Source organism: Aspergillus fischeri, genomic scaffold (genome assembly GCF_000149645.3).
Source record: "Aspergillus fischeri NRRL 181 1099437636264 genomic scaffold, whole genome shotgun sequence".
Taxonomy (NCBI): domain Eukaryota; kingdom Fungi; phylum Ascomycota; class Eurotiomycetes; order Eurotiales; family Aspergillaceae; genus Aspergillus; species Aspergillus fischeri.
Genome location: NW_001509762.1, coordinates 4,503,215 through 4,525,075, shown reverse-complemented (window position 1 = coordinate 4,525,075; position 21,861 = coordinate 4,503,215). Strand labels below are relative to the sequence as shown.

Sequence of the window (21,861 nt, the reverse complement as noted above, 5' to 3'; positions counted from 1 at the left end):
GAGAAATGAGAGTCAGAACGAACTGAACATCATTCAGACATCATGGATACTCCGATGCTTGCTCGTGGGAATAGGAGCAAGGCTCGGATCCTCCAGCCGTAAGTCCGAAATTCCTTTGAATATTGCCATTTACGGCATGGCATGGAGTGTCTCTTCAACATCTTGCATTGGTGCTTGGCCATTTAGCAACGAATCACTGACCTCGCTCTTCTGTAGCGTCCTGCGTGCGTATGCGATAGGTTATCTATCCTCAACAACACCAAGGGTCGTATCATATTTACGCCGGCTGAAAGATGATAGATTGAGCAACAAGGAGAAGCTCGAAGAAGTAGGTCATCCTTTCGCTGTCATAAGTCTACGACGATTGCTCTGCTCGTAGTTGATATCCTTCAATCTTGCTGGTCGTTATCCCGAAAACACCAAGGATAAACTGACACTCATCGTGCAGTTGTCTCGCACATTGACAAATGCTATCCGTCTGGACAGTTTTCCGACATTCTGTGCACTTTTAGTCGCGGGCTCGACTGTCTTACCCGTTTTTCTTTTGCGACTTTGTGCACTTGTCAGCAGTAGAATTGGTAAAATATCCGGGCTGGTAAAGTCTCGGGGCTTTTTGCGGTTCGTTCGCTTCGTCGCTGCATTTGTTTCTGCCTGGTTTAGCTTTCAGCTGCTCAATCAGAAGCCTATAAGGCACCAGGGCAGCGATGTTATCTCGATCCGCACAATTGGTAACAGAGACAATGCCGGCCATAGTCCCGAAAAGAAGATCACCCCTCAATACAGTCCTGGTCTTGCCGGGAGGACTATGGATCTCACTCTTTTCACTTTCACTAGAGCAATGGATGTTCTTGTCTGTTTGGGATGGTCACGCTGGCGAGCTTTGCGGAGAAGTCAGAATCGCTGGTCTTTAGCTGAGACTGTCGCTCCTGTGCTTGCTGACACAGGGCTTTTCGCTGCCAGCTCTGCTGTAGTAATGTGGGCATGGTTTTACCTCCCAGAAAGGCTTCCTAGATCCTATGGAAAGTGGATTGGCGAGGTGGCGAAGGTGGACATTCGACTCATTGAAGCACTTCGACGGGCCAGGCGAGGGATATTCGTATATGGAAAAGAGACTGGCCAGGCGCGTCTTCTTGAGTCTATGTGCAAGGATTACAACTGGCCTAGAGAGTGGGGAGACCCAAGCAAGACCATTCCCATCCCCTGCGAAATGGTACACATGGGTTGCGGTCCCAATTGCGAAAAACACGCTGCTTGGCGATTTGCTAGAACATTTAAATTCGCTTGTGCAACCTATATTCCGCTGCAAGTTGTCTTCCGTCTGCGATCAATGAAAACGATGTCGTCTCTCTGGCGGGCCCTGGCCGATGCCCTACGGTCATCTACCTTCCTTGCTTCATTTGTGAGCATTTTCTACTATTCTGTGTGCCTGGCCCGAACGAGAATTGGTCCAAAGATCTTCAGCCGGGAAACGGTGACACCACAGATGTGGGACTCTGGCCTCTGTGTCGGGGCCGGGTGTCTCATGTGCGGATGGAGTATATTGGTTGAAAGTGCGCGGAAACGACAGGAGATTGCGCTGTTCGTGGCACCAAGAGCCGCCGCAACTGTGTTACCCCGTTATTATGACAAGAAGGTATGGTTAATGAGCTTTCTTCAAGTCACGTCGCTCGACTCGGGGATGGTTACATTTCCCCTTATCGTTCCATCCCCTCTTTACCATTTCTTTCCTCCCAGCAGATCACCTACTACTCAGAGTGTACCATCAGTTACTAACATGATCCCAGTATCAATCCCGAGAGCGCGTCACTTTTGCTCTCAGCGCTGCTATCCTTTTCACCTGCCTTCGTGAACGACCCAGCATGGTTAGAGGTGTTTTCGGAAAAATTGCAAAAAGCGTGTTGAAGTGAAAGGAGAGCATTTTACATTGCATCCATAGAGTATTTGTTGTGGCTGATCATTTCGTTTATCGATCGAATTCTCCAGGAGAGAGTTCGTGTACATCAGTAATAGACGCGATATGAATAACAAACTCTGTAAGCAGTCATCCTTTAGCTCGAGAGATACGCTTGATCGACGATAGCCCTAGTTCTACCATTGACTTCGCGAGGTATTTGAACTAGATACTTTCCATCAAAGGCGACTTTTTCGTCCCAGCAAATGGCAAATGCATGTACCTCGAGAAGTCTTGAAAGAAAAGAGCTTATATTGAATCAGACATCTGTCATCATCAAGACGAGCTGCGGCACAGCCGCCTTGCAGCCTAAATTCGCGACGAAATAAACAGCGATCTGACCGTCTTACATCATTTGATATCTCCCAAAATCTCATTATTATCGACTTTTTCCGCTGAAATTAAAACTCGATATGCCGCTTTGCGAGATCTGTGACTCTCTTGACCTTGGGCAAGATGATCTTACGGATTCTGGTATCAAATTAGGGCCGTTCAAAGACCTGCTTACGCGAGCTGAAAAAGGCTGCGGCGCATGCGAATTCTTCTGTAACGTGTTGGAGACGTCTAGTCGATGGACGACAAGGCTTGACGAGCTTGCCGAGCGAGTGATCTTTCTTGACAGTTCCCGGTTGGACGCGAGGGAGCCGACGAAGCTTAGTAACCGCACTTATTCCGCAGACGACTTGTGTTTGGACCAGTGCGTTTCAGAGGATTATGAGGGTGTGCACAAATTATGCTGGAAGCGTCGCTGTTGAAAGGCTGATCTTTACAGGCCCACTGAACGAGGAGGTCGATCGTGTTCGTCGCATCCCATTCGACCTCAGGGACGAAAAGTGCCTTGGTCTGGTTCGAGGTTGGACTGCTGAATGTGCAGCCCATAGCACCTGTTCCAAGCCTTTGGCAGTTAAACTGCCGGAGAATATCATTGAGATCGCGGCAGATCCTGCAGTTGCCCCCAGGCTGTGTTCGTCGAATGGTAGATCAGGGTCTTATGTGATTCTGAGCTACTGCTCCGGGAATTTCGAGCCTTCGACTCAGCGAGAGTCGGGTAATACCGACTTCTCGGCTCCATTAGATGGGCCTTCCCTGCCGAAGACTTTAGCAGACGCGATAGAAATTGCACGCAAGTTAGGGTATCAATACCTGTGGACCCGAACCATTTGCACTTCCAGAGAGAAATGGGGTAGCGATCCAGCTCGAATTGCGGCACTATACGGCCAGGCAGCTTTGATGCTTTCAGCGGAAGCTGCTGAAGATGCGGGCTCGGGGATTTTCCATGACCGACGGGTAATCTACTCTCCTGCGCTAGGTCGCAAAAAAGACAAGTACCTTCGGCAGCGGCTCCTGCGATGGACATCGGATATTGAGGAGTCGCCGATAGCGGGACGGGGGTGGGAGATTGTCGAAAGAATGCTAGCTCCGCGCGTTTTACATGTCATGAGGCGTCAATTGATCTGGGAGTGTTCTTCTGGGTTCCAGTTCGAGGCCTCTGGAATTGTCGACAAAAAGACAGGCTCCGGGCAAATTCGACAGTGCTACGTCAAGGGAGCCGTGCAGCCGTACATCGACAGGTTTCTCCAAGATCAAGTAAAGGATGCTGGTGGCGTTGGCGACGAGGTGGACATCAGCAAGCGAGTGGCACGACTCGAGGCCTGGCATCGGTGTGTAGACGCCTTTTCAAAGGGATCAGTCAGTGTGACATCCGACAAGCTACTCGCCATGGCTCCCCTCGCATCTGCCATCAATGACGGCACTCTGGGCGAGTATCTCGCGGGAATTTGGAGCAGTGACATCGCCTTCGGGCTCGGTTGGTCACGGCCTTACGGTGTCTTACGTCCAGCAACAGACTACAGAGCCCCAAGCTGGAGTTGGGCCAGCGTAGACGGTACAGTGAGCTCACATGCTCTGGCGTGGCCCCAGGATCTAATGCGCGGGCATGCTAAGGATTCCTCCTGGCTGGATAAATACCAACCGAGACTGGTATCTCACCACATTACTCTCGCCGATCCCCAACGCCCATATGGCCAGGTCCTGGACAGCTCACACATCCTCGTGGAAGGCTCCTGCATTGGACTTAAGACACTTACCCGAAACTTACGCGGCAACGAAGCCTTTGGCTTGACTTTGGTCCTAGATCAGTCGCAGATCTTCGATTGTTCATGCTGTATTCCCAGGTCGGCAGATACCCAAAAAGCGGATCTGGACAAGTTCAGCAGCGATATTGAACACTATTTCTGTATGGTTATACAAGGGGACGCATGGCGGGTAGAAGAAGGCTGGAATCCCCATCGTGGGTTTTGCGATCTTCTCATTCTGAAACCTTTGGATGAAGTGGAGGTTCTCATGAGGGTAGGAGTCCTGCGGATTTCTGCTGGATCATTGATTGATCCACATCCGGAGTTTGATGCGCTGCCCTGGGAAAGACGCAAGCTGAGACTGGTCTGAAATTCTGATCGTGTGCAAATGGCATAGCAAACTGCTGGTGATTTTTATCCTTTCCTATGACGAATAACGTTCCAGAATGAACATGGAGCACTCGATAGTTGATGTAGAGCCCAATACATATACCCTCATATGGGACAAGAGGGACATGATGGATATGAGGTTCATGTGGCTTGTAAGGCAGGGGCAATCGTTCGTCACCGGTAGTTGCACAATATAGATCTGGGCTTCCTTGATAGTGAACACCACTTGGTCGGTATCCAAGAGTGGTTCCATGTAAGCCACATTCAGCATCTGGGCATTTGTCTTAGGGTGCTGGGCACTTTTGAGAGCTAGCATACAAAGCAAACAGGCCTGGTATTGTGCATGGTGACACCTGCATTGAGGGCCGCTTTGTATCTTACCGAAGCGTTGGGTCGTTCCCAAATATGATCACATCATCCAGCCCATACTTGCAGAAGCATGGTGGTAGGGAAGGATATCCTCTTGTGGTTGTTTCACACGGAGGAAAGTCATCTCAGTTGATGTATATCTATCTTCGAGAACCAACGAGTGCTTAGTTTAACCAGGTCACTTCGGAACTTGCATCATCCATTATACGGGACGGCAGATAGAATACTGCTTCCTTCTCTGACGGCTTGATCAGATCTTCTTCCTCCTTCTGCCCGACATTGAGGTCCGCGAGTTGGGATGTATCGAGAGGTACCAATGTGGCTGGTGGACTGTTATATAGTTCTTATCGATAAGAGGACAGATCATGTGACATGATTTTCATATCAGCTCCATTTCTCAGACGATGCATTCCCCGATAGATCCGCAAAGCAACAATTGACAGTCATGTTTGCTCGTGGGCCCTTGCAATGGGCGCATTTACGGTCGGCAGGGACCGGCCTATGTTCAGGGCGCTTGAACATGCGCTATTTTGACTTTGGGAAGAAGTTTTTCTCTCACAATTCGTTCCTTCGCCAGGAACTGCACCAAAATCCCGCATTTGCGCCTTTCAATACACCCCAGTCGCAGAAACGGAATGCATCCGTAATGTATGAATTTTGATTTTCTTCTTACTGGCGACATGATTGACGTCTTATAGGTACTACACCGCAAGTATCGTTGTTGGAACTTTAGCGCTCGCTTATGGCTCCGTTCCTCTATATAAAATGGTGCGTGGAAGCCTTAATGGAGGTTTGCCGGTCTCTGCCCAGACATGAACCTGAACAATCTTTTTTTGCAGGTTTGTCAACAGATCGGCTGGAACGGTCAACCAGTACTTGCACATCGGACCGGAGACGGCGACACCTCATCGCGCGTAACGCCAGTGACCGATGCTCGTCGTCTTCGAATCACCTTCAATGGTTCAGTGTCGGATGTCCTGCCGTGGAAATTTACACCACAGCAGCGTGAAGTCTGCGTGTTGCCCGGTGAGACGGCACTTGCTTTTTATACCGCCACGAATAAAGGCCCGACGGACATTATCGGTGTTGCAACGTACAGTGTTACTCCTGGTCAGGTCGCCCCATATTTCAGCAAGATCCAGTGCTTCTGCTTTGAAGAGCAGAAATTGAATGCTGGAGAGTCTGTTGATATGCCGGTGTTCTTCTTCATTGACCCGGATTTTGTGAAAGATCCGGCCATGAAGGGCATCGACACCATCACTTTGTCGTATACTTTCTTCAGTAAGAAATAATGAGTCTAGAAGCTCGAAGTTGCATGGAACGCTAACTTTTTCATAGAAGCGAAGTATGATGACAATGGAGTTCTGAAACCGATACCCGCTGCTTAAAGCTCCAGAAAACCGGCTTCTTTACCCTCAGGACGCAGCGGCTCTCGAGTCGGCATATAAGGTTATCAGACGTATGCCTCGGAGCAACTTTAGAAGTCGACATTCGGCCAACCCCCTCAATCCAGAAGCGCACACATCTCTTGACGTGGAGCTTGATTTGGCCGAGTCTCTCCACATAGACAGCGTGTCTACGTCCATTTCATCTAGATGGACAGCGAATACTATCTCCTCTCTAGAATTAGCCACATTGGATCCGTCCTTCCGTGTATTATACAAATGCGTGTACTGTACATATGATTTTTTCAGATTACAACTATCGTGTCTTTGAAGTAGATATGTGAAAGCATTCCCTCCATGTAAAACGCAAAGCACCCTGCTCACTTGGTTTCGAATTGAGGACTTTGTTCATGGCGTTTGGACTTTTAGACGGGCAACTTCACCTAGATCACGTGGGATTCTACTAAAACTGTTCTCGGAGCTATGGGCAATGGGCACGGGCCACCAATTAAGCTCACGCGTCACGAATAAACGCGTATCGAGGTACTCTACAACGGCCGTTGATCTGTCTTGTCACTATACTTGAGTTTGTATACAATTGCAGACAGAGGCACTAAAATGGCTCTTTTAGTGGATAGATTGCGACCTCGTTCGCTTGATTCTCTATCCTACCATCATGAGCTTTCCGCGCGTCTAAAGTCATTGGTAAGATGCACCTGTTGCTGCTGAGTGATGAGCAGATCATTGACCTTTTCTTGAACCTCCGCAGGCTCAAAGTGGCGATTTCCCTCATCTCCTGATGTATGGGCCGTCGGGTGCAGGCAAGAAGACCCGTGTGATTGCGACGCTGAAGGAATTGTACGGCTCGGGAGTAGAGAAGATCAAGATTGATGCCAGAGTCTTCCAAACGACAAGCAATCGAAAACTTGAATTCAACATCGTATCATCCGTCTACCATCTCGAGATTACCCCATCCGACGTTGGCAACTATGACCGGGTGGTCGTCCAAGAGCTGCTCAAGGAGGTCGCGCAGACTCAACAGGTTGATCTATCTGCGAAACAACGGTTCAAAGTCGTTGTCATCAACGAGGCGGATCATTTGACTCGCGATGCACAAGCGGCGTTGAGACGAACGATGGAGAAATACAGCCCCAACCTGAGACTGATCCTGCTGGCAAATAGCACGTCGAACATTATTGCTCCGATCCGTTCTCGAACCCTGCTGGTCAGGGTCGCCGCACCTACGGAGGAACAAATCTGCTCGGTATTACAGAACGCTGGTAAAAGGGAAGGCTGGCCGGAGGCCCCTGGACTCAACAAGAGAATAGCCAAGGAGAGCGATCGCAATCTTCGGCGAGCGCTTCTCATGTTCGAGGCGATATATGCTCAGACGTGGGTGCTCCGTGCTGTTTGTGATTGCCGGTGTGTAACTAACAATGCTACTCGATCAGGGAGAAGGTCACGGACAACACGCCAATTCCCCCGCCTGACTGGGAAGCTCTTATCTCATTAATTGCAGACGAGATACTCGCTGAGCGGTCACCGGCCCGTTTGCTGCAGGTCCGCGCGCGGTTATATGACCTCCTCACCCACTGCATACCGCCTACGACAATCATCAAGGTTCGGTTGCCACACTCGATCCACGTCCGAAATGGCTCCTGCTAACAGGTTCACAGACCCTGACTTTCAAGTTAGTTGCAAGAGTCGACGACGCACTGAAGCCAGATGTAATTAAATGGTCCGCATTTTACGAGCACAGAATCACTCAAGGAAGCGTAAGGGTTATCTGCCTAGACCAACACGGACAATATACTGACACTGGGTACAGAAAGTGATTTTCCACCTAGAGGCCTTCGTTGCCAAGTTTATGCGCATCTACGAAAGGTTGGATCCTCCATCTGTCGAGCGCGCTCTTTGACCAATTGCTGACGTTATTTCGCAGTTACTTGATGGGCATGGACTTCTAGACACATCTTTTGCCATGACTAATGAATGTTTAAAATGGGCTGTATCCCAAACGTAAGAGGTATTGATTGCATTGATGGATGGACCCTTGTGATACCGGCTTGCATATACTGTAATACCTAGTCCATAAATTGAGGTGACTCGATCAAATCTCTTGCGCAGAGAACGGTGTGATTTTGTCAGTGCACAGCAGTAGTCATTTTACATACCAAAGCTGAATGGGGTTTCCTCATGTTATGTGTCTTGCACGCTTGAAGATCTCTAGCAGAAGTGATCAAGTCGCAAGCATGAACTTGGTGGACTCCGCGATGGTGTACGTCATACCTACCATGACCATATAAATTGAGTTGACCCGCCGAAGGGCGAGAAAAGCAACGCAGATATCAGCAAGCAATTGAAGCATCAATTACTATTCACTTAGCAAATTAGTTCGCCCTTTTTATTCAGGGACCTACTAGCCATGTCTAACCCCAACCTTTTGGACATTGAACCCGGTGGAGAGAACACCCAGTACGTACTGCTGCGAGCACCGCAACATATTTTCTCCACGAGATTATAGGATAGACTAACCTTGGGGACCAGATATGAATCCATTCGATTATTTACAGAGACCCCACACAAACAAACGGGACAGCTGGGTGGTACGCTGAACTCTCAGGCCGATCTGCGCCCAGTTCATTTCGAACTTTTGTCTGACCGGGATGTAGTGAATTCACCACACACGAAAAGCGAAATGAGGACTTATTTCGACTCTGACAACAACGGCCAAGAGCTGAGAGATGAGGACCAAGAGGAGGCGCAGAGGCTTGAGGGCGAGTTCACATCTAACATCTCCGGACAAGCGGATAAAGGTATAATACTCTTGGATTTTCCTTCTATTTAACTCCGTGGATGAAGACATGAAACAGTGAGCGTACAAATACCACAGAGAATCCGAGGCTGACAATAGTATACACAAGACTCGAAGGAGAATGAAGCAGCGGCGAAGACGAGGCGGCAACAAGGGTATGGACCTGGTTCCGGCGTCGGCGCTTAAGCGACGCTAAGAAGGCGTGAATGACATAGCGTGACAGAGGCGGGGTTTAAGGAGAAGCGGATGAGCTGGATGATGTGGAGCTGGGAGGTGTGGCCATATTGTCTGTACCTAGGGCCGGACTCCTCCGTGGTCTTTTGAGGCTTTCGAGAGTGACACCGTTGCCGAGTTTTGTGATACCGACGACGGGTGGGTCACCCTTCTTCACAAATTCCCAGAGACCTGTTTGCAAATAGGATATTAGGATTCCCAATTCTTCCATAGCATGAGGTAAACCATACCGGGTAACTTGTGGCCTGCCAGTCGGAAAGCTTCCCTCGCAATCTTTTCGTGTAGATCGCCCTTAAGCTCAAAGACGATCCTGCTGACGGCAACTCTTGCAGTCCAGTAGTCGAACTTTCCCTTACCCTTACCCATACGTTGCTCATTGCCCTTGGTGTATACACCAATGTTGGCGCTGACGCGCTTGTACAAGGTATAATTCATACCTCTAAGTCGTCTCTTGATAGTTTCCTCCGCAAGCTTGAGAGATGCAGCAGGTAGCCGGCGATCATGATCCTTCATCCGCAATCCGTAGTCACCCCAGACGACAGTGGTACCGCGAGAGGATCCGCCGGTAGGGACATGTGGTCGACCTTTCGGGGACTTCGACCTTTCCATGAACTTCGGTGTAAGCCAATCCAGGGCCGGCGAGGATGTTGAGAAGCATCGTGATAGTTGAAAACCTGCGAAGGGTGACGATAGACCTATGGAATCGACGTCAGTTAAATGTGCGGAAGACGAAGAAAAGTTTTATAGAGACACCAGGAAGCACTCACAGGTAGGCCGGAGAAAGGTCACTTGGGGACCCGCCAACATCTTCATTTGAGGACCCATTGCAACGAACGACAGGGTCCTTTTGTGTGAGTTGAACAGGTTCAAGGGACCGCAGACTTTCAGGCTATCGGCATATCTGCATATCCGATGTCTTCTGGAACCCAAAACGGCAGAGTGTGGTGCGCACGTGCCACGAGATTGCCGCTTATGTAACCAAATTACTTCACGTCGACGAACCAGCTGCGGGCGTGGCAGGCGCGTCATTCGCGTTTCCGAGGCGAGCTCGAAATGATTATCAGGTAGAAGTGAAGAGTCCGAGGTTGCCTGTTTGGGGTCTACTTTTATTTTAACTGCGCTTCTCGCCTCCTTAGATTGCATGTCAAGCTCAGAATCGATACAGTATCACCATGCCTACCGACATTAGGAACTTCTTCGGTGGCCAGGGCTCTAGTGCGTCTCCCGCGAAACCGCCAGCAAAGAAAGAGGTAAGCTGATACCTTAAGTCAGAAATGACACTTGGATCCTGCCATATTGAAATAAGGAGTGTTGCTGAGACCCAATTTTTTAATTGCAGGATGCATCAACCGCTAGGAAGAAACGTATGTTCGGCCATGGAGCAATAATTTTGGGCCATATTTACTAAGCGATATAACAGGAAGCAGAAAGGTGGTCGATGACAGTGATGAAGAAGAGGAATTAAAACCCAAGTCACCTGCGCCAAAGTCAAGGGCAACGAGCACGCCGTATGTGAAAGACTGTTGCTCGCTGCTGGTGTAGCACTAACGATTTCTGAAGTAAACCAGCTGAGTCCCAGGGCCAGCCGACAACCACTTCGGACTATTTTGCGTCCTCAAAAAGGAAAACAAAACCTGGCAAAAGCGAAGACGTGACGAAGACTAAGGAGGTCCGGCCTTCTGATACTGCATCTCTCAATGGCCGTGACGCTGAGGACGCTTCTGAAACGAAGAACAAAAAGACCGCCGACCAATCACCCAGACAACGCTCTCGCAGGACGGCCAAGAAGAGCACAGTTGTTCTGGACGACGACGATGGCTTAGGAAATGATGACATTTTCGCGACAGACTATCGAAAACCAGGTAAATACGACGACGACTACGTTGAAGAGGATGAGCACGACGGAGATGATGACTATGAGGAAATGGAAGTCAAACCGGCCAGTGCGGCTTCCGGCAAGTCATCGCGCAGAAAGAACGCCAGTGCAGCCGAGTCAGCCGACGTGGCCATGAAGGACGCACCAGCAGAACCCGAAAGAGCCTCGCGCACAGGCCAGAAACGAAAGTCTGCGGCCGTTGACCGGGATGGAGATTACGAGGATTGTAAAACCTCGGAAGGTCCTGTGCGCGCAAGAGCAGCCCCATCGGCGCCCGCTGCCAAGAAACAGAGAGGAGCGGCTACTAAAAAGGACGAGCCTGAGAGCAAGGAAATCCAGGATATATTCGACAGCATACCGACCATCAAACCACCCTCCCCACCACCGCCATCAGGTGAGAAGGCGAAATTCAACTTTGCTGCTACGCAAAGATCGCGAGATCCTGTAGCAGGCGGGACCGCAGAATTGCCCGTTGGCGCTGAAAACTGCCTGGCTGGATTATCATTTGTCTTCACGGGTGTTCTTGATACCCTCGGTCGCGAAGAAGGACAGAACTTGGTCAAAAAGTACGGTGGCAAAGTTACCACAGCACCTAGCTCAAAAACCAGCTATGTGGTTTTAGGAAGCGATGCTGGACCCAACAAGCTCAAAAAGATTCAGGAGCACAACTTGAGAACTATCAATGAGGAAGGGCTGTTTGAACTTATCCGCCGACTCCCTCCCAATGGTGGGGACTCAAAGGCAGCTGAGAAACATGCGGCGAAGAAGAAAGTCGAAGAGGTCAAAATCAAAGCAATGGCCGCTGAAATGGAAGCAGAAGAGAAGCGGAAGCTCAAGGCTAAGGGAACAATGACACCTAAAGCATCTGCAGGGTCTCAAGCTCCCTCGGCGTTTCAAGGCGCCAAGGTTGATGACCAGCTATGGACTACGAAATATGCCCCGACGGCCATGAATATGATATGCGGCAACAAGGGTGCTGTTGAGAAGCTCCAAACTTGGCTTCATAATTGGCACAAGAATGCCAAGTTCAACTTTTCAAGGCCTGGAAAAGATGGGTCTGGGGTCTATCGCGCCGTGATGATCCATGGACCTCCTGGGATAGGGAAAACGACGGCAGCGCATCTGGTAGCTAACCTTGAAGGCTATGACGTCGTCGAAACGAACGCGAGTGATACAAGGAGTAAGAAGCTCGTGGAAAGCAATCTTCTGGATATCTTAGACACAACCTCCCTGCAAGGTTATTTTTCCGGCGAAGGCAAGAAGATCGAGAGCACGAAAAAGAACCTGGTTCTCATAATGGATGAAGTTGACGGAATGTCTGCTGGAGATCGAGGTGGTGTGGGCGCTTTGGTTTCCCTGGCGAAGAAAACCCACATACCCTTGATTCTAATCTGCAACGAGCGAAGGTTGCCGAAAATGAAGCCCTTCGATCACGTCACTTATGAGTTGCCGTTCAGGCGCCCGACAGCCGAACAAATCAGAGCCAGACTCTCGACTATCTGCTTCAGGGAAGGCTTAAAGATTCCACCCCCGGTATTGGATAGTCTCATTGAAGGAACCAACGCCGATATTCGGCAAGTCATCAACATGCTTTCCACAGTCAAATTAGACCAGCAACATCTTGACTTTGACAAAGGAAAAGAGATGTCCAAAGCATGGCAGAAGCATGTGATCCTGAAGCCGTGGGACATTGTCAGCAAGATCTTAAATGCCCAGACCTTCTCTCCCAGCTCTAAAACCACTCTGGGTGACAAAATCGAGCTGTACTTCAATGATCACGAGTTCAGTTATCTGATGCTTCAAGAGAACTACCTGAGAACCAGACCAACGCTAGCTGGCAATTACCAGGGCAAGGAACAGAAGCTGAAACTGCTTGAATTGGCGGACAATGCTGCCTCTAGTATCAGTGATGGCGATCTGGTCGATAGGATGATTCATGGAACGCAGCAGCAATGGAGCCTTATGCCGACTCATGCTGTGTTCAGTTTTGTTCGCCCCGCAAGCTTTATTTACGGCAATATGGTGGAGCGGCCCGGTTTCACCAGCTGGCTGGGGCAGAACAGTAAACAAGGTATGTCTCCGTGATGCAGTAGTTGCGTTTCCGATATTAACATGGCATGTGCAGGGAAACTCTGGCGTTATGTCAAGGAAATTCAAGGCCACATGCGTCTTCGTGCTTCTGGTGACCGCGATGAGATCAGACAGCAATACATCCCGCTCCTCTGGAACAAATTGGTTCGCAGATTGATGGATGAAGGCAAAGACAGCGTTGAAGACGTCATTGACTTCATGGACAGTTATTTCCTCACGCGCGACGACTGGGATGCTCTCGTCGAGCTTGGCCTGGGTCCTATGGACGAGTCCAACGTCAAGCTGGAAACACAAACAAAAGCCACCTTTACACGTTTATACAACCAGCGATCGCATCCACTGCCATTCATGAAAGCCAGCAGTGTTGCGGCTCCGAAGAAGATGGCGAAGGAAAAGCCTGACATCGAAGATGCCATTGATGAATCGGATGAGGCAGAGGTCCTCGAAGATGACGCACAGGATAACGATGAAAACGAAGAACTTGATCTGAAGAAGGACAAGTATGTCCGTGTGCCCAAGAAATCAGCGGCGCAGAAAGGCGCGTCAGGCAAAGGCAAAAAGGGTAAAAAAGCGAACCCCGACGACGATTTTATCGACGATGACGAAAAGCCTAAGAAAGGAAAAGGCCGAAAGACTAAGGCAAAGGCCTGAGATGTATTTGTTTCGCTTCGTGATGGCGCCCGGGATTTGTTGTCTACCTCTGTTTATGAGCTCCTGGCAAGATATTGAGTTAAAAGGATTGTATATGACATGCGAAGCGGTTCCATATCATCACAGATTACTGTACCATATTTGAAGCCTGACCGTGATACAATGAATGACCTATTTATACTATCTTACGCAGTGATTGAGATACATCAGAAGAAACTGTCTGACTACTCTGTATGCCTGTAGGTAGGGTCCATACTTTTGGCCAGATGTTGTGTGAAGGACCTAGGCCAGGGTCTTGGCCGATCTGCGGAGTAGTGCATACATAGTAGGTAATGTTTTGGGGAGCACCGCCACAGAATGCGCGGTCTCCTCCAATAACTACTAGTCTACTCCTCATCAGGAAGATCAGTTCATTCTCGCACCCCCCGCCATCAACCCTTTAAACCAACTACCCCAAGGGTACATTCCTTCTATTCTTTTTGTTTTGAATAAACAGGCTGGACCTGTTTGTGGTGAACTGGCTTTCATCTTGATTATCTGCTCCATGTGCTCAGCGCATATCTTCCCTTCATCACAGCCCTCCGTCTCCCTACGGTCTGGAATATTACACTGTGTCTTCGCTGGGTTCAATATTTGTCGGCCGATTCCATTAGGGGCATAATCTTGGAAACTGAATAAACTACGCTGACAAGATGTCTCTCCTACATAATGATGAGTAAGTTGCCATTTCCACCCCGCGCCGATCTGCTTTGTGCAGTATGGCCGCGACTCGGGCACTAACCGATCGTCAGCTTTACCATTTGGCAATTGCGCACCTCATATCTATCAACGATCAAGGACGGAGTCGGCGAACGGCTTATTAATGTGAATAACTCGGTCCTCAATACGCCTGGCTTTCGTGCCGCCGGGTGGTTCTCAGGATCAACCAACCTTAGCAACCAAGCCGCAGCAGCGCAAGCAAGGAGAGCCTCTTCCCCTCCTATTCCGACGACGGCTGCCGTCTCCTCGGAGTACTATCGCTTCGGCGCTTCAAGAGATGCCAATACCTTGCGCAGATCCAGGTTGGGGGATTACGGAGAAGACGAAGAAGGGGGCATGGTCACTGGTAAAAGCAATGTTGATGTGATCGGTCGTCGGCACCAGGGCCGGAGTGGGAAACGGACGCGCCGCCGGGATCGCCAACAGAGCGAACAGCAGAAACAAAGAGAAGCCGAAGAGGATGATAGTAGTGACTTGAGTGATGAGAGCGACGATGATGGAGACAGCACTCGGAGGTTAGTGTCCGGTAGCATGTCGTTTGATATTGTGCCGATCTTGTGTTTTCCTACTGGAACTACTCACACTGATGCTGTAGTAGGGCTTCTCAGATTCAATTTTCCAAGGTGCCAATCCGCACACGAGCCGGATCGTCGCCCATCCGTTCGTCTGATCGTCATGAGGGCCCGGAAGTCATGGTCACATCCCCCTCACACCCAGCAACAGGAGCGCATTTTCGCACTGGATCATTGGGCACGGCAGTGAATGTGAATGAGGGACGACCACGACGAGATACTACTACCAGTAGCGACCTGTCTACAGATAACGAGACCAACGAAATGGACCCTTCATTCAAGAGGCGACAAATTCAATTCTCGACCAAGGACAAAATCATAGAATATCAAGACCCGCCTCGCAGCACTAGTAACAGGAATGTCGACACTATAACGCTTGGAGGGCTCAGCGAGGCCGCGGAGGACTCTGGCGCTGAGTCTGTAGGATCTGTGCTCTCATCCGAGTTCGACGCAACGGCTGGATCCGGCTCGCTTTTGGAAGACGTCGGGATCACTGGTGGTTTGGACTCATCCTCGCCTGTCGCGTTGATGCATAAGCTGCAGAACGGAGCTGGATCCCAGACTGCATCTCCAAGGAAACCCAGAACTCCAGCACCCGAGTTGCAAAATCTGCCACCGCCACGCCCCATCAGCAGACTGCAACCTACCAGTTTACTGACGCAAGCGCTTAAAGCACGCATGAAGGCGCCCACAAATCCTGTCGAAAAGTTTGCTGTTCTTTCCGGTAAAGGGTTAGCGGACGCCCTAAACATCAAGCTTTATCTTCCATTCTCCTCTGACCCCGAAGAACCTCTCGACCTTCAGTTGGCCAGGGAATCTAAGCTTGCGGATCAGCCGGCGCCGGTCACTGTTGCGGAGGCTATTGGGCTGGCTCTTTGGAGGTACTCCGAAGAAGGTCGCGAGCCAGCCATCGAGCGTAACAAACTCAATGTGAATCGATGGACACTACGGATGGTTGAGGATGGAGAGATTGAATACGATTTTCCGCCTCTGAGCCGTGCATCACACATGGCAGACTTCACTTCGAACAATAACAATAGGGCCACCGGAGTGAGGGGCCGATCGCGGGGAAAGCAATATGATGAATTCGCTTTGGTGGAGGCTTCTGAGGAGGAATTTGAAGAGAATGAGCGGCTGTTCCCGCAATACAGTCAGGAAGCACCGTCAGAGGAAAACGTGACGACGCCTACAGCGCCGACAGTGCCACTCCTCCAGCCTACTCCGCAGAGTAAGGCCCCAGCAGTTCGCGTGAATCCCATTCTGGGACAGCCGTTCTCATCTGCTCTGAACGACAATACCTTGACTCCAGCTGACCGGCCCGCGGTGCCCACATCCCATGCTACACCTCGAATGGGCGTCTCCAAAACGCTGAAGATCCGATTTATGAACCTGGATGCTGCCGCTCACGTTACAACCCTGAACACCTCTACCGACAGCTATATAGCAGAAATCTTGGACTCGGTCTGCAAAAGATGGGCGCTCGACAAGGGCAATTACATTCTCAAAGTGGCTGGATCCAACACGATCGCGCCGCTTGATCGGACAGTGGAGGCTCTGGGTAACATTACCGACCTCGACCTTGTACGGCGTCGATTCGGGGCAGGGCCTCTATCATTAACTGGTTCCCCAGGAAGCTCATCCCCCAATGCGCCGTTACTCATCGATAACAAACAGAACGCTGCAAGCAAGAAGAGCAAGAAGAGCGGACCAAGCATGCTACATCCACTCACCCAAACACAGGAGCTTACGGGTGGTTACTACCGGCGCTATCATGTGTTTCGAAAGCAGTCAATGTCCTTCACGACATCGAACCATCGCATCTTGACCTTTGACAATGATTACATGCACATCATGCCCGGGGATACAGGCAAAGCAGCATCCGACACCAAAACCCGATCGATCAGCTTCAACGATGTGGTGGGATGCAAAGTGAGCCGGCGACACCCGAAGAACTTCCGGGTCATTGTTCTACGGGGCAACGATGCCAATGAGCAGAAGCGGTACGATTTTGAGGCGCGAAATGCCCTGGAGGCGGTCGAGATAGTGGATGAGATCAAGAAGAACATGGCTCATTATCGTATTTAGTTATGAGAGAAGGGATCGGTATGGCGTTTGGGGACAAGTCTTGCATTATGTAGGGACATGCTGTTTTGATGCCATTGTCTAAGGAGGTTTGGTTCATTGATGTACAAGTTACCCCTGGCATGAGAGAGAATCCACGAAGAAATGATATGCATCACTACTAAAGATACTGCTGCACACTAGGCAGGCGATTAATTTAGGGAATAGTGCCGGTTGGGCACAACAGGCCTGGAAGCGGGGCCTTCCGGGGATCCGCTGGGGGTAATGAAGTCACCAAGCTAGAGGCTTTGTAGGGTCAATCTAGAGAGGTACTGTTGGATGGAATCGAGATATTTGACAATTGACATCTGGTAGGTATAAAATGCTTAAATTCGACAGTATATCAAAATCTCGTATCAATGCTGGAGTAATCCAGCGGAAAACAGGACCTGAAGTTGTGGTGGGCCAGTCATGATCTCAATGGTACATGGTCCCGGATGTCGAAGGATCTAATATTGAGTGATGATCTCATAGTGTCTGAGAGGTCACTCTCCACTCTCTTTCGTAGAACTTCATTGAAATCTTCTCTAACATGGTCTAGGACTCAACGGCTCTTAGATGATGCGAATTTAGAGCGAGGTGTATACAGTGTAGTTTCTCCATCGACTGGTTATTTGGAGAATGGCTTGAAGACGCAGATAGGGTCGAACAAATGAGTGAGATGAGTGAGTACTATAGGTACTCCGTAGAGACAATTATTCCCACTTTAATCGAAACCTTACGACAACGCTATATTATCATCATCACATCCTTATCATCCGCAAGTAAGGGCATCATCGTCATTCATCATCTTAACTATGAACTAGTCCCTCCCCACCCTCTTGGCTTTGCCTCCATTTACTCGGTACCGCGACCACCACGATAGTCTAAGATAGTCTACGAGGAGAGATTGAACATTCTGATTAATTGACCTTGGGATATAAGAGAAAGCCACGAACAAGAAGAAAGACGCATTCAATCAATCAATCTTCAGCTCACTTTTGCCTTGAACGTTGGAGTGTTCTGTTACGCACGATCGGGGGGTGATTGACTCCATTCTGGTCGTCTCTAGCCCCCGGGAGGCGTCCGCAGTATCCGCGCCAAAGCCATCTCTCGCTCCCTCGTGTGTCTTGTGTCTCCCCCCTCTTTGAAAGCTTCCCCCCCCCCAGCCAGAAGAGAAGAGGGGTTGATTTCGCTCACACAAAACTCCCGCACCCCCTAACCTACCCTGCCACTCACCAACCCTATGGTCTATGTTTCACCTTATCTCTGACCTCTTATACTCTTAACTCTCATTTCCTCGATGCCGACTTTAGGAGGTCTCTTGAAGAAACGGCGGACGAAGGATTCGCATACCCTCTCCAAAGAACTGGAATCAAGTTCGTCACCCACAGCGGCCCAGACACAGACGTCACCCAACTCTGCCGACCACGACCACCACAACCAGCACAACGATCAAACCCACCATCATCAACATTCGGCCAGCAGTAACACCAGCAATAATTCCGCAACTCCCTCTGCTGCTCAGCTTCATCGCTCATCCAACGACAACCCCAATCGCTCTTCAGGTACAGATCAAAATTCCGAGGGTCCAACTGCCTCCATGCAATCCGCCGTGACGCAACCCCATCCCTCCACCCACCACAACTCAGGCCTCCACCACCTACAACACCAGCAACAACAGCCACAACAACAACACTCCCATACCTCTAGGTTACACAATATACTTCACCCCTCTCATCATGCGTCACAGGCTTCTGCCGAAGGTTATGCAAACTCCCAGCAGGCCAATCGGGCTGAAGCCCGCACTACAAAAGGGAAATATTCCCTAGACGATTTCACTATCCAACGTACACTAGGTACCGGTAGTTTCGGTCGTGTCCATTTGGTGCAGTCGAAACACAATCATCGCTTCTATGCGATCAAGGTCCTGAAGAAGGCGCAGGTGGTCAAGATGAAACAGGTCGAGCATACAAATGACGAGCGACGAATGCTCAATCGTGTCAGGCATCCATTCCTGATCACATTGTGGGGTACCTGGCAAGACGCAAGGAATCTGTACATGGTAATGGACTTTGTGGAGGGTGGAGAGCTCTTTAGTTTACTTCGCAAATCTCAGGTGAGTGCTCTTCGCGTCCATATCAATGCAAGTTCCGGTAGGCTGATGTCATGGGCCCGTTGCAGCGGTTCCCAAACCCTGTCGCCAAGTTCTATGCGGCCGAGGTGACTCTTGCACTGGAGTATCTACACTCTCAGCAGATTATTTACCGGGACCTGAAGCCTGAGAATCTGCTACTAGACCGGCACGGTCATCTGAAGATCACCGATTTTGGGTTCGCGAAGGAGGTACCTGATATCACATGGACTCTTTGCGGAACGCCCGATTATCTTGCTCCAGAAGTTGTTTCGTCCAAGGGATATAACAAATCGGTTGATTGGTAGGCATTCCCTTCAATGAACTTTGCGTTTCCATTGGCTGACTAGAGCCAAGGTGGTCACTTGGAATTCTTATCTTCGAAATGTTGTGCGGCTTCACACCCTTCTGGGACAGTGGCTCTCCCGTCAAGATCTACGAGAACATTCTCCGCGGTCGTGTCAAGTACCCGCCCTACCTTCACCCGGACGCCGTCGACTTGCTCTCGCAGCTCATCACAGCGGATTTGACCAAGCGACTGGGCAACCTTCATGGAGGTTCCGAAGATGTGAAGAACCACCCTTGGTTCGCGGAAGTCACCTGGGATCGTCTTGCAAGAAAGGACATTGATGCTCCTTATGTTCCTCCTATCCGTGGAGGTCAGGGTGATGCCAGTCAATACGATCGGTATCCCGAGGAGACTGAACAATACGGCCAGCAGGGCGAAGATGTGTATGTGTCTCGGTTGCGAATCATTTTAGATCTAAGTACTAACCGACACTCTTGATACAGGCATGGCCATCTTTTCCCCGACTTCTAGTCCAATATACGACATTTGATAGAGCAATGAACATTGGCAATCATTGACTGGAGATGCCCACGATACAAATGCACTAGCCTCTAGTTTAGGCTCCAAATAAAAACTGCCTCTGTTCACTATTGTCTTGAAAGATCGTGCCTGTCTACGACTTTAATATGTCTCGTGACTCGACCATGATGCTCCAGGCTCGCAAATGAGCCAGGAGCGTGCGTGTGGAGCTCTATTGGATTCTACTTCTGCAAAAGTTTCGTGGCTTCCACAGGGACTGATCCTTACCTTCTTTCGGCATTGACGCATCTGAGAGATTTTCTTGGAATTCAGGTTGTCCAATATTATGTTCTTCTATTGGGTTCGAAGTCTAGCCTTTGAACATGTCGGTGGTGTTCGTCTGGAGAACCTTTGGTCGGCTACTGGATCCTGGATGATCGGGCTCGTCATTGGTTATCTTGTGTCGCATTATGTATATCTTTCTCAAGACTTGGGGAGCCTGCAAGCCATCCAGGTCATTTTTTTCGCCTTCTCTTCGCGCTGGCACACTTGAATGGGTGAGTGTTGGTTATGAGTACGGGATAAAGGTCGCTTCTGGCCTCATCCGTTGTCTTTCTATCTGCGTCAATTTCGTCTTCAGTCCTGTATAATGTACATATCTTCGATGTCTTGAACAAATGGAAAAGGAAGGCGTCAAATCTGAATATTATCAAGTACAGACCAGTCGTCTTCCATCTGAGTGGCTGGCAACCGGTCTCGGAGGCTCTGCTGCGTCGTCTTTAATTTTGGACGAGTACTCTACAGAATAGTCTCCACCCGTCACCCGGTATATAGTATTGTACAGAAATCTTACCGGTTGAAGGTCACGGCAAGAAAAAGCAACGCCTTTTTGAAGCACCACAAAACCATTCGAAGCAGGGGGTGAGAAAAGCACCAAAAAATCTCGTAATGTTGCAGTCACGGACACAATCAGCCTTCGACTCCCTCCTCAACAAATATCAAGCTCCGATGCGCCAGCGCTCACAGGCTGGATTCTCCAGACTGAACAAACGATGCGTCGAGGGCACCACCACCGTACGCCTTCCTCTCGTTCGCGAGACGCGAAATGTAGCCACGGCTGACGGCGTTCCAGAAGGAGATGTACTTCTCCATGCACTGCGAGAGACAGGTGTGTTCGGCGGAGGAGAGCGATGTGCCGGGGTTGGGAATGCAGGCTTCGAAGCAGTGTTCGTTGACTTTCTACAAGCGGGGAGAAAACCGTCCTTGGTCAGCTTGGTTTGATCCAATGTGCCGTCTGGTAGGTTAGGGATATACATACACCGATCAGATTCCGGGCGTTGGTCACGGCGGCTTCTTGCCGCACTTGGTTCATGAGGTGGGTTTTGATGTCCGCTTCGCTGGAGGACGCGGTGTTGGAGCTCGAGGATCCCCAGATGGCCATTTTGCTGGTTGTATTGTGATTTTGTGGACGTCTAAGAGGAATTAAGCGTAGGAAGTGAGGTGGATTGAGGGGGTATCCGTGGATTGAAGTTTGGATGTTGGATAATGACGCCGACAGGATCTTCGGAAGTAAAGGAAAAGTGTGGCTGGTGCGGGCCGCCCGTTCGTGAGGGAGCTGCGCCACATGTAGGGCGAAGTGGACACTTGGATG

The 21,861-nt window shown here is 49.9% G+C and overlaps 9 protein-coding genes across 9 annotated transcripts, besides 1 other annotated feature; 7 read left to right on the top strand and 2 right to left on the bottom strand.

Annotated features, from left to right (window-relative positions):
• Positions 1 to 838: 838 nt before the first annotated feature.
• NFIA_087450 (uncharacterized protein) lies at positions 839 to 1,907 on the top strand (the record flags this gene model as incomplete). Its single annotated transcript, XM_001260685.1, has 2 exons — positions 839 to 1,633; positions 1,785 to 1,907. The coding sequence occupies 2 exons, from the start codon at positions 839 to 841 to the stop codon at positions 1,905 to 1,907; spliced, it is 918 nt and encodes a 305-aa protein (XP_001260686.1).
• Positions 1,908 to 2,364: 457 nt separating this feature from the next.
• On the top strand, positions 2,365 to 4,396 carry NFIA_087440 (putative HET domain protein; the record flags this gene model as incomplete). Its single annotated transcript, XM_001260684.1, has 2 exons — positions 2,365 to 2,671; positions 2,724 to 4,396. The coding sequence occupies 2 exons, from the start codon at positions 2,365 to 2,367 to the stop codon at positions 4,394 to 4,396; spliced, it is 1,980 nt and encodes a 659-aa protein (XP_001260685.1).
• Positions 4,397 to 5,305: 909 nt separating this feature from the next.
• On the top strand, positions 5,306 to 6,173 carry NFIA_087430 (cytochrome c oxidase assembly protein; the record flags this gene model as incomplete). Its single annotated transcript, XM_001260683.1, has 4 exons — positions 5,306 to 5,433; positions 5,484 to 5,553; positions 5,625 to 6,066; positions 6,124 to 6,173. The coding sequence occupies 4 exons, from the start codon at positions 5,306 to 5,308 to the stop codon at positions 6,171 to 6,173; spliced, it is 690 nt and encodes a 229-aa protein (XP_001260684.1).
• A 615-nt stretch (positions 6,174 to 6,788) lies between these two features.
• On the top strand, positions 6,789 to 8,088 carry NFIA_087420 (replication factor C subunit 5; the record flags this gene model as incomplete). The annotated part of the gene is made up of 5 exons (XM_001260682.1): positions 6,789 to 6,875; positions 6,940 to 7,562; positions 7,622 to 7,790; positions 7,847 to 7,945; positions 7,999 to 8,088. The coding sequence occupies 5 exons, from the start codon at positions 6,789 to 6,791 to the stop codon at positions 8,086 to 8,088; spliced, it is 1,068 nt and encodes a 355-aa protein (XP_001260683.1).
• A 1,129-nt stretch (positions 8,089 to 9,217) lies between these two features.
• NFIA_087410 (mitochondrial 54S ribosomal protein uL16m) lies at positions 9,218 to 10,044 on the bottom strand (the record flags this gene model as incomplete). Its single annotated transcript, XM_001260681.1, has 3 exons — positions 9,218 to 9,390; positions 9,450 to 9,914; positions 9,987 to 10,044. 3 exons carry the CDS (start codon positions 10,042 to 10,044, stop codon positions 9,218 to 9,220), a joined length of 696 nt encoding a protein of 231 aa, XP_001260682.1.
• A 347-nt stretch (positions 10,045 to 10,391) lies between these two features.
• NFIA_087400 (replication factor C subunit 1) lies at positions 10,392 to 13,837 on the top strand (the record flags this gene model as incomplete). Its single annotated transcript, XM_001260680.1, has 5 exons — positions 10,392 to 10,469; positions 10,559 to 10,583; positions 10,640 to 10,727; positions 10,780 to 13,166; positions 13,221 to 13,837. The coding sequence occupies 5 exons, from the start codon at positions 10,392 to 10,394 to the stop codon at positions 13,835 to 13,837; spliced, it is 3,195 nt and encodes a 1,064-aa protein (XP_001260681.1).
• A 692-nt stretch (positions 13,838 to 14,529) lies between these two features.
• On the top strand, positions 14,530 to 17,253 carry NFIA_087390 (Sin1 family protein; the record flags this gene model as incomplete). Its single annotated transcript, XM_001260679.1, has 3 exons — positions 14,530 to 14,552; positions 14,629 to 15,111; positions 15,195 to 17,253. 3 exons carry the CDS (start codon positions 14,530 to 14,532, stop codon positions 17,251 to 17,253), a joined length of 2,565 nt encoding a protein of 854 aa, XP_001260680.1.
• Positions 17,254 to 18,571: 1,318 nt separating this feature from the next.
• On the top strand, positions 18,572 to 20,222 carry pkaC (cAMP-dependent protein kinase catalytic subunit pkaC; the record flags this gene model as incomplete). The annotated part of the gene is made up of 4 exons (XM_001260678.1): positions 18,572 to 19,387; positions 19,453 to 19,706; positions 19,760 to 20,134; positions 20,195 to 20,222. The coding sequence occupies 4 exons, from the start codon at positions 18,572 to 18,574 to the stop codon at positions 20,220 to 20,222; spliced, it is 1,473 nt and encodes a 490-aa protein (XP_001260679.1).
• Positions 18,934 to 18,966: a microsatellite.
• Positions 20,223 to 21,230: 1,008 nt separating the features above from the next.
• tim13 (protein translocase subunit TIM13) lies at positions 21,231 to 21,651 on the bottom strand (the record flags this gene model as incomplete). The annotated part of the gene is made up of 2 exons (XM_001260677.1): positions 21,231 to 21,449; positions 21,529 to 21,651. The coding sequence occupies 2 exons, from the start codon at positions 21,649 to 21,651 to the stop codon at positions 21,231 to 21,233; spliced, it is 342 nt and encodes a 113-aa protein (XP_001260678.1).
• Between the last annotated feature and the right edge of the window lie 210 nt (positions 21,652 to 21,861).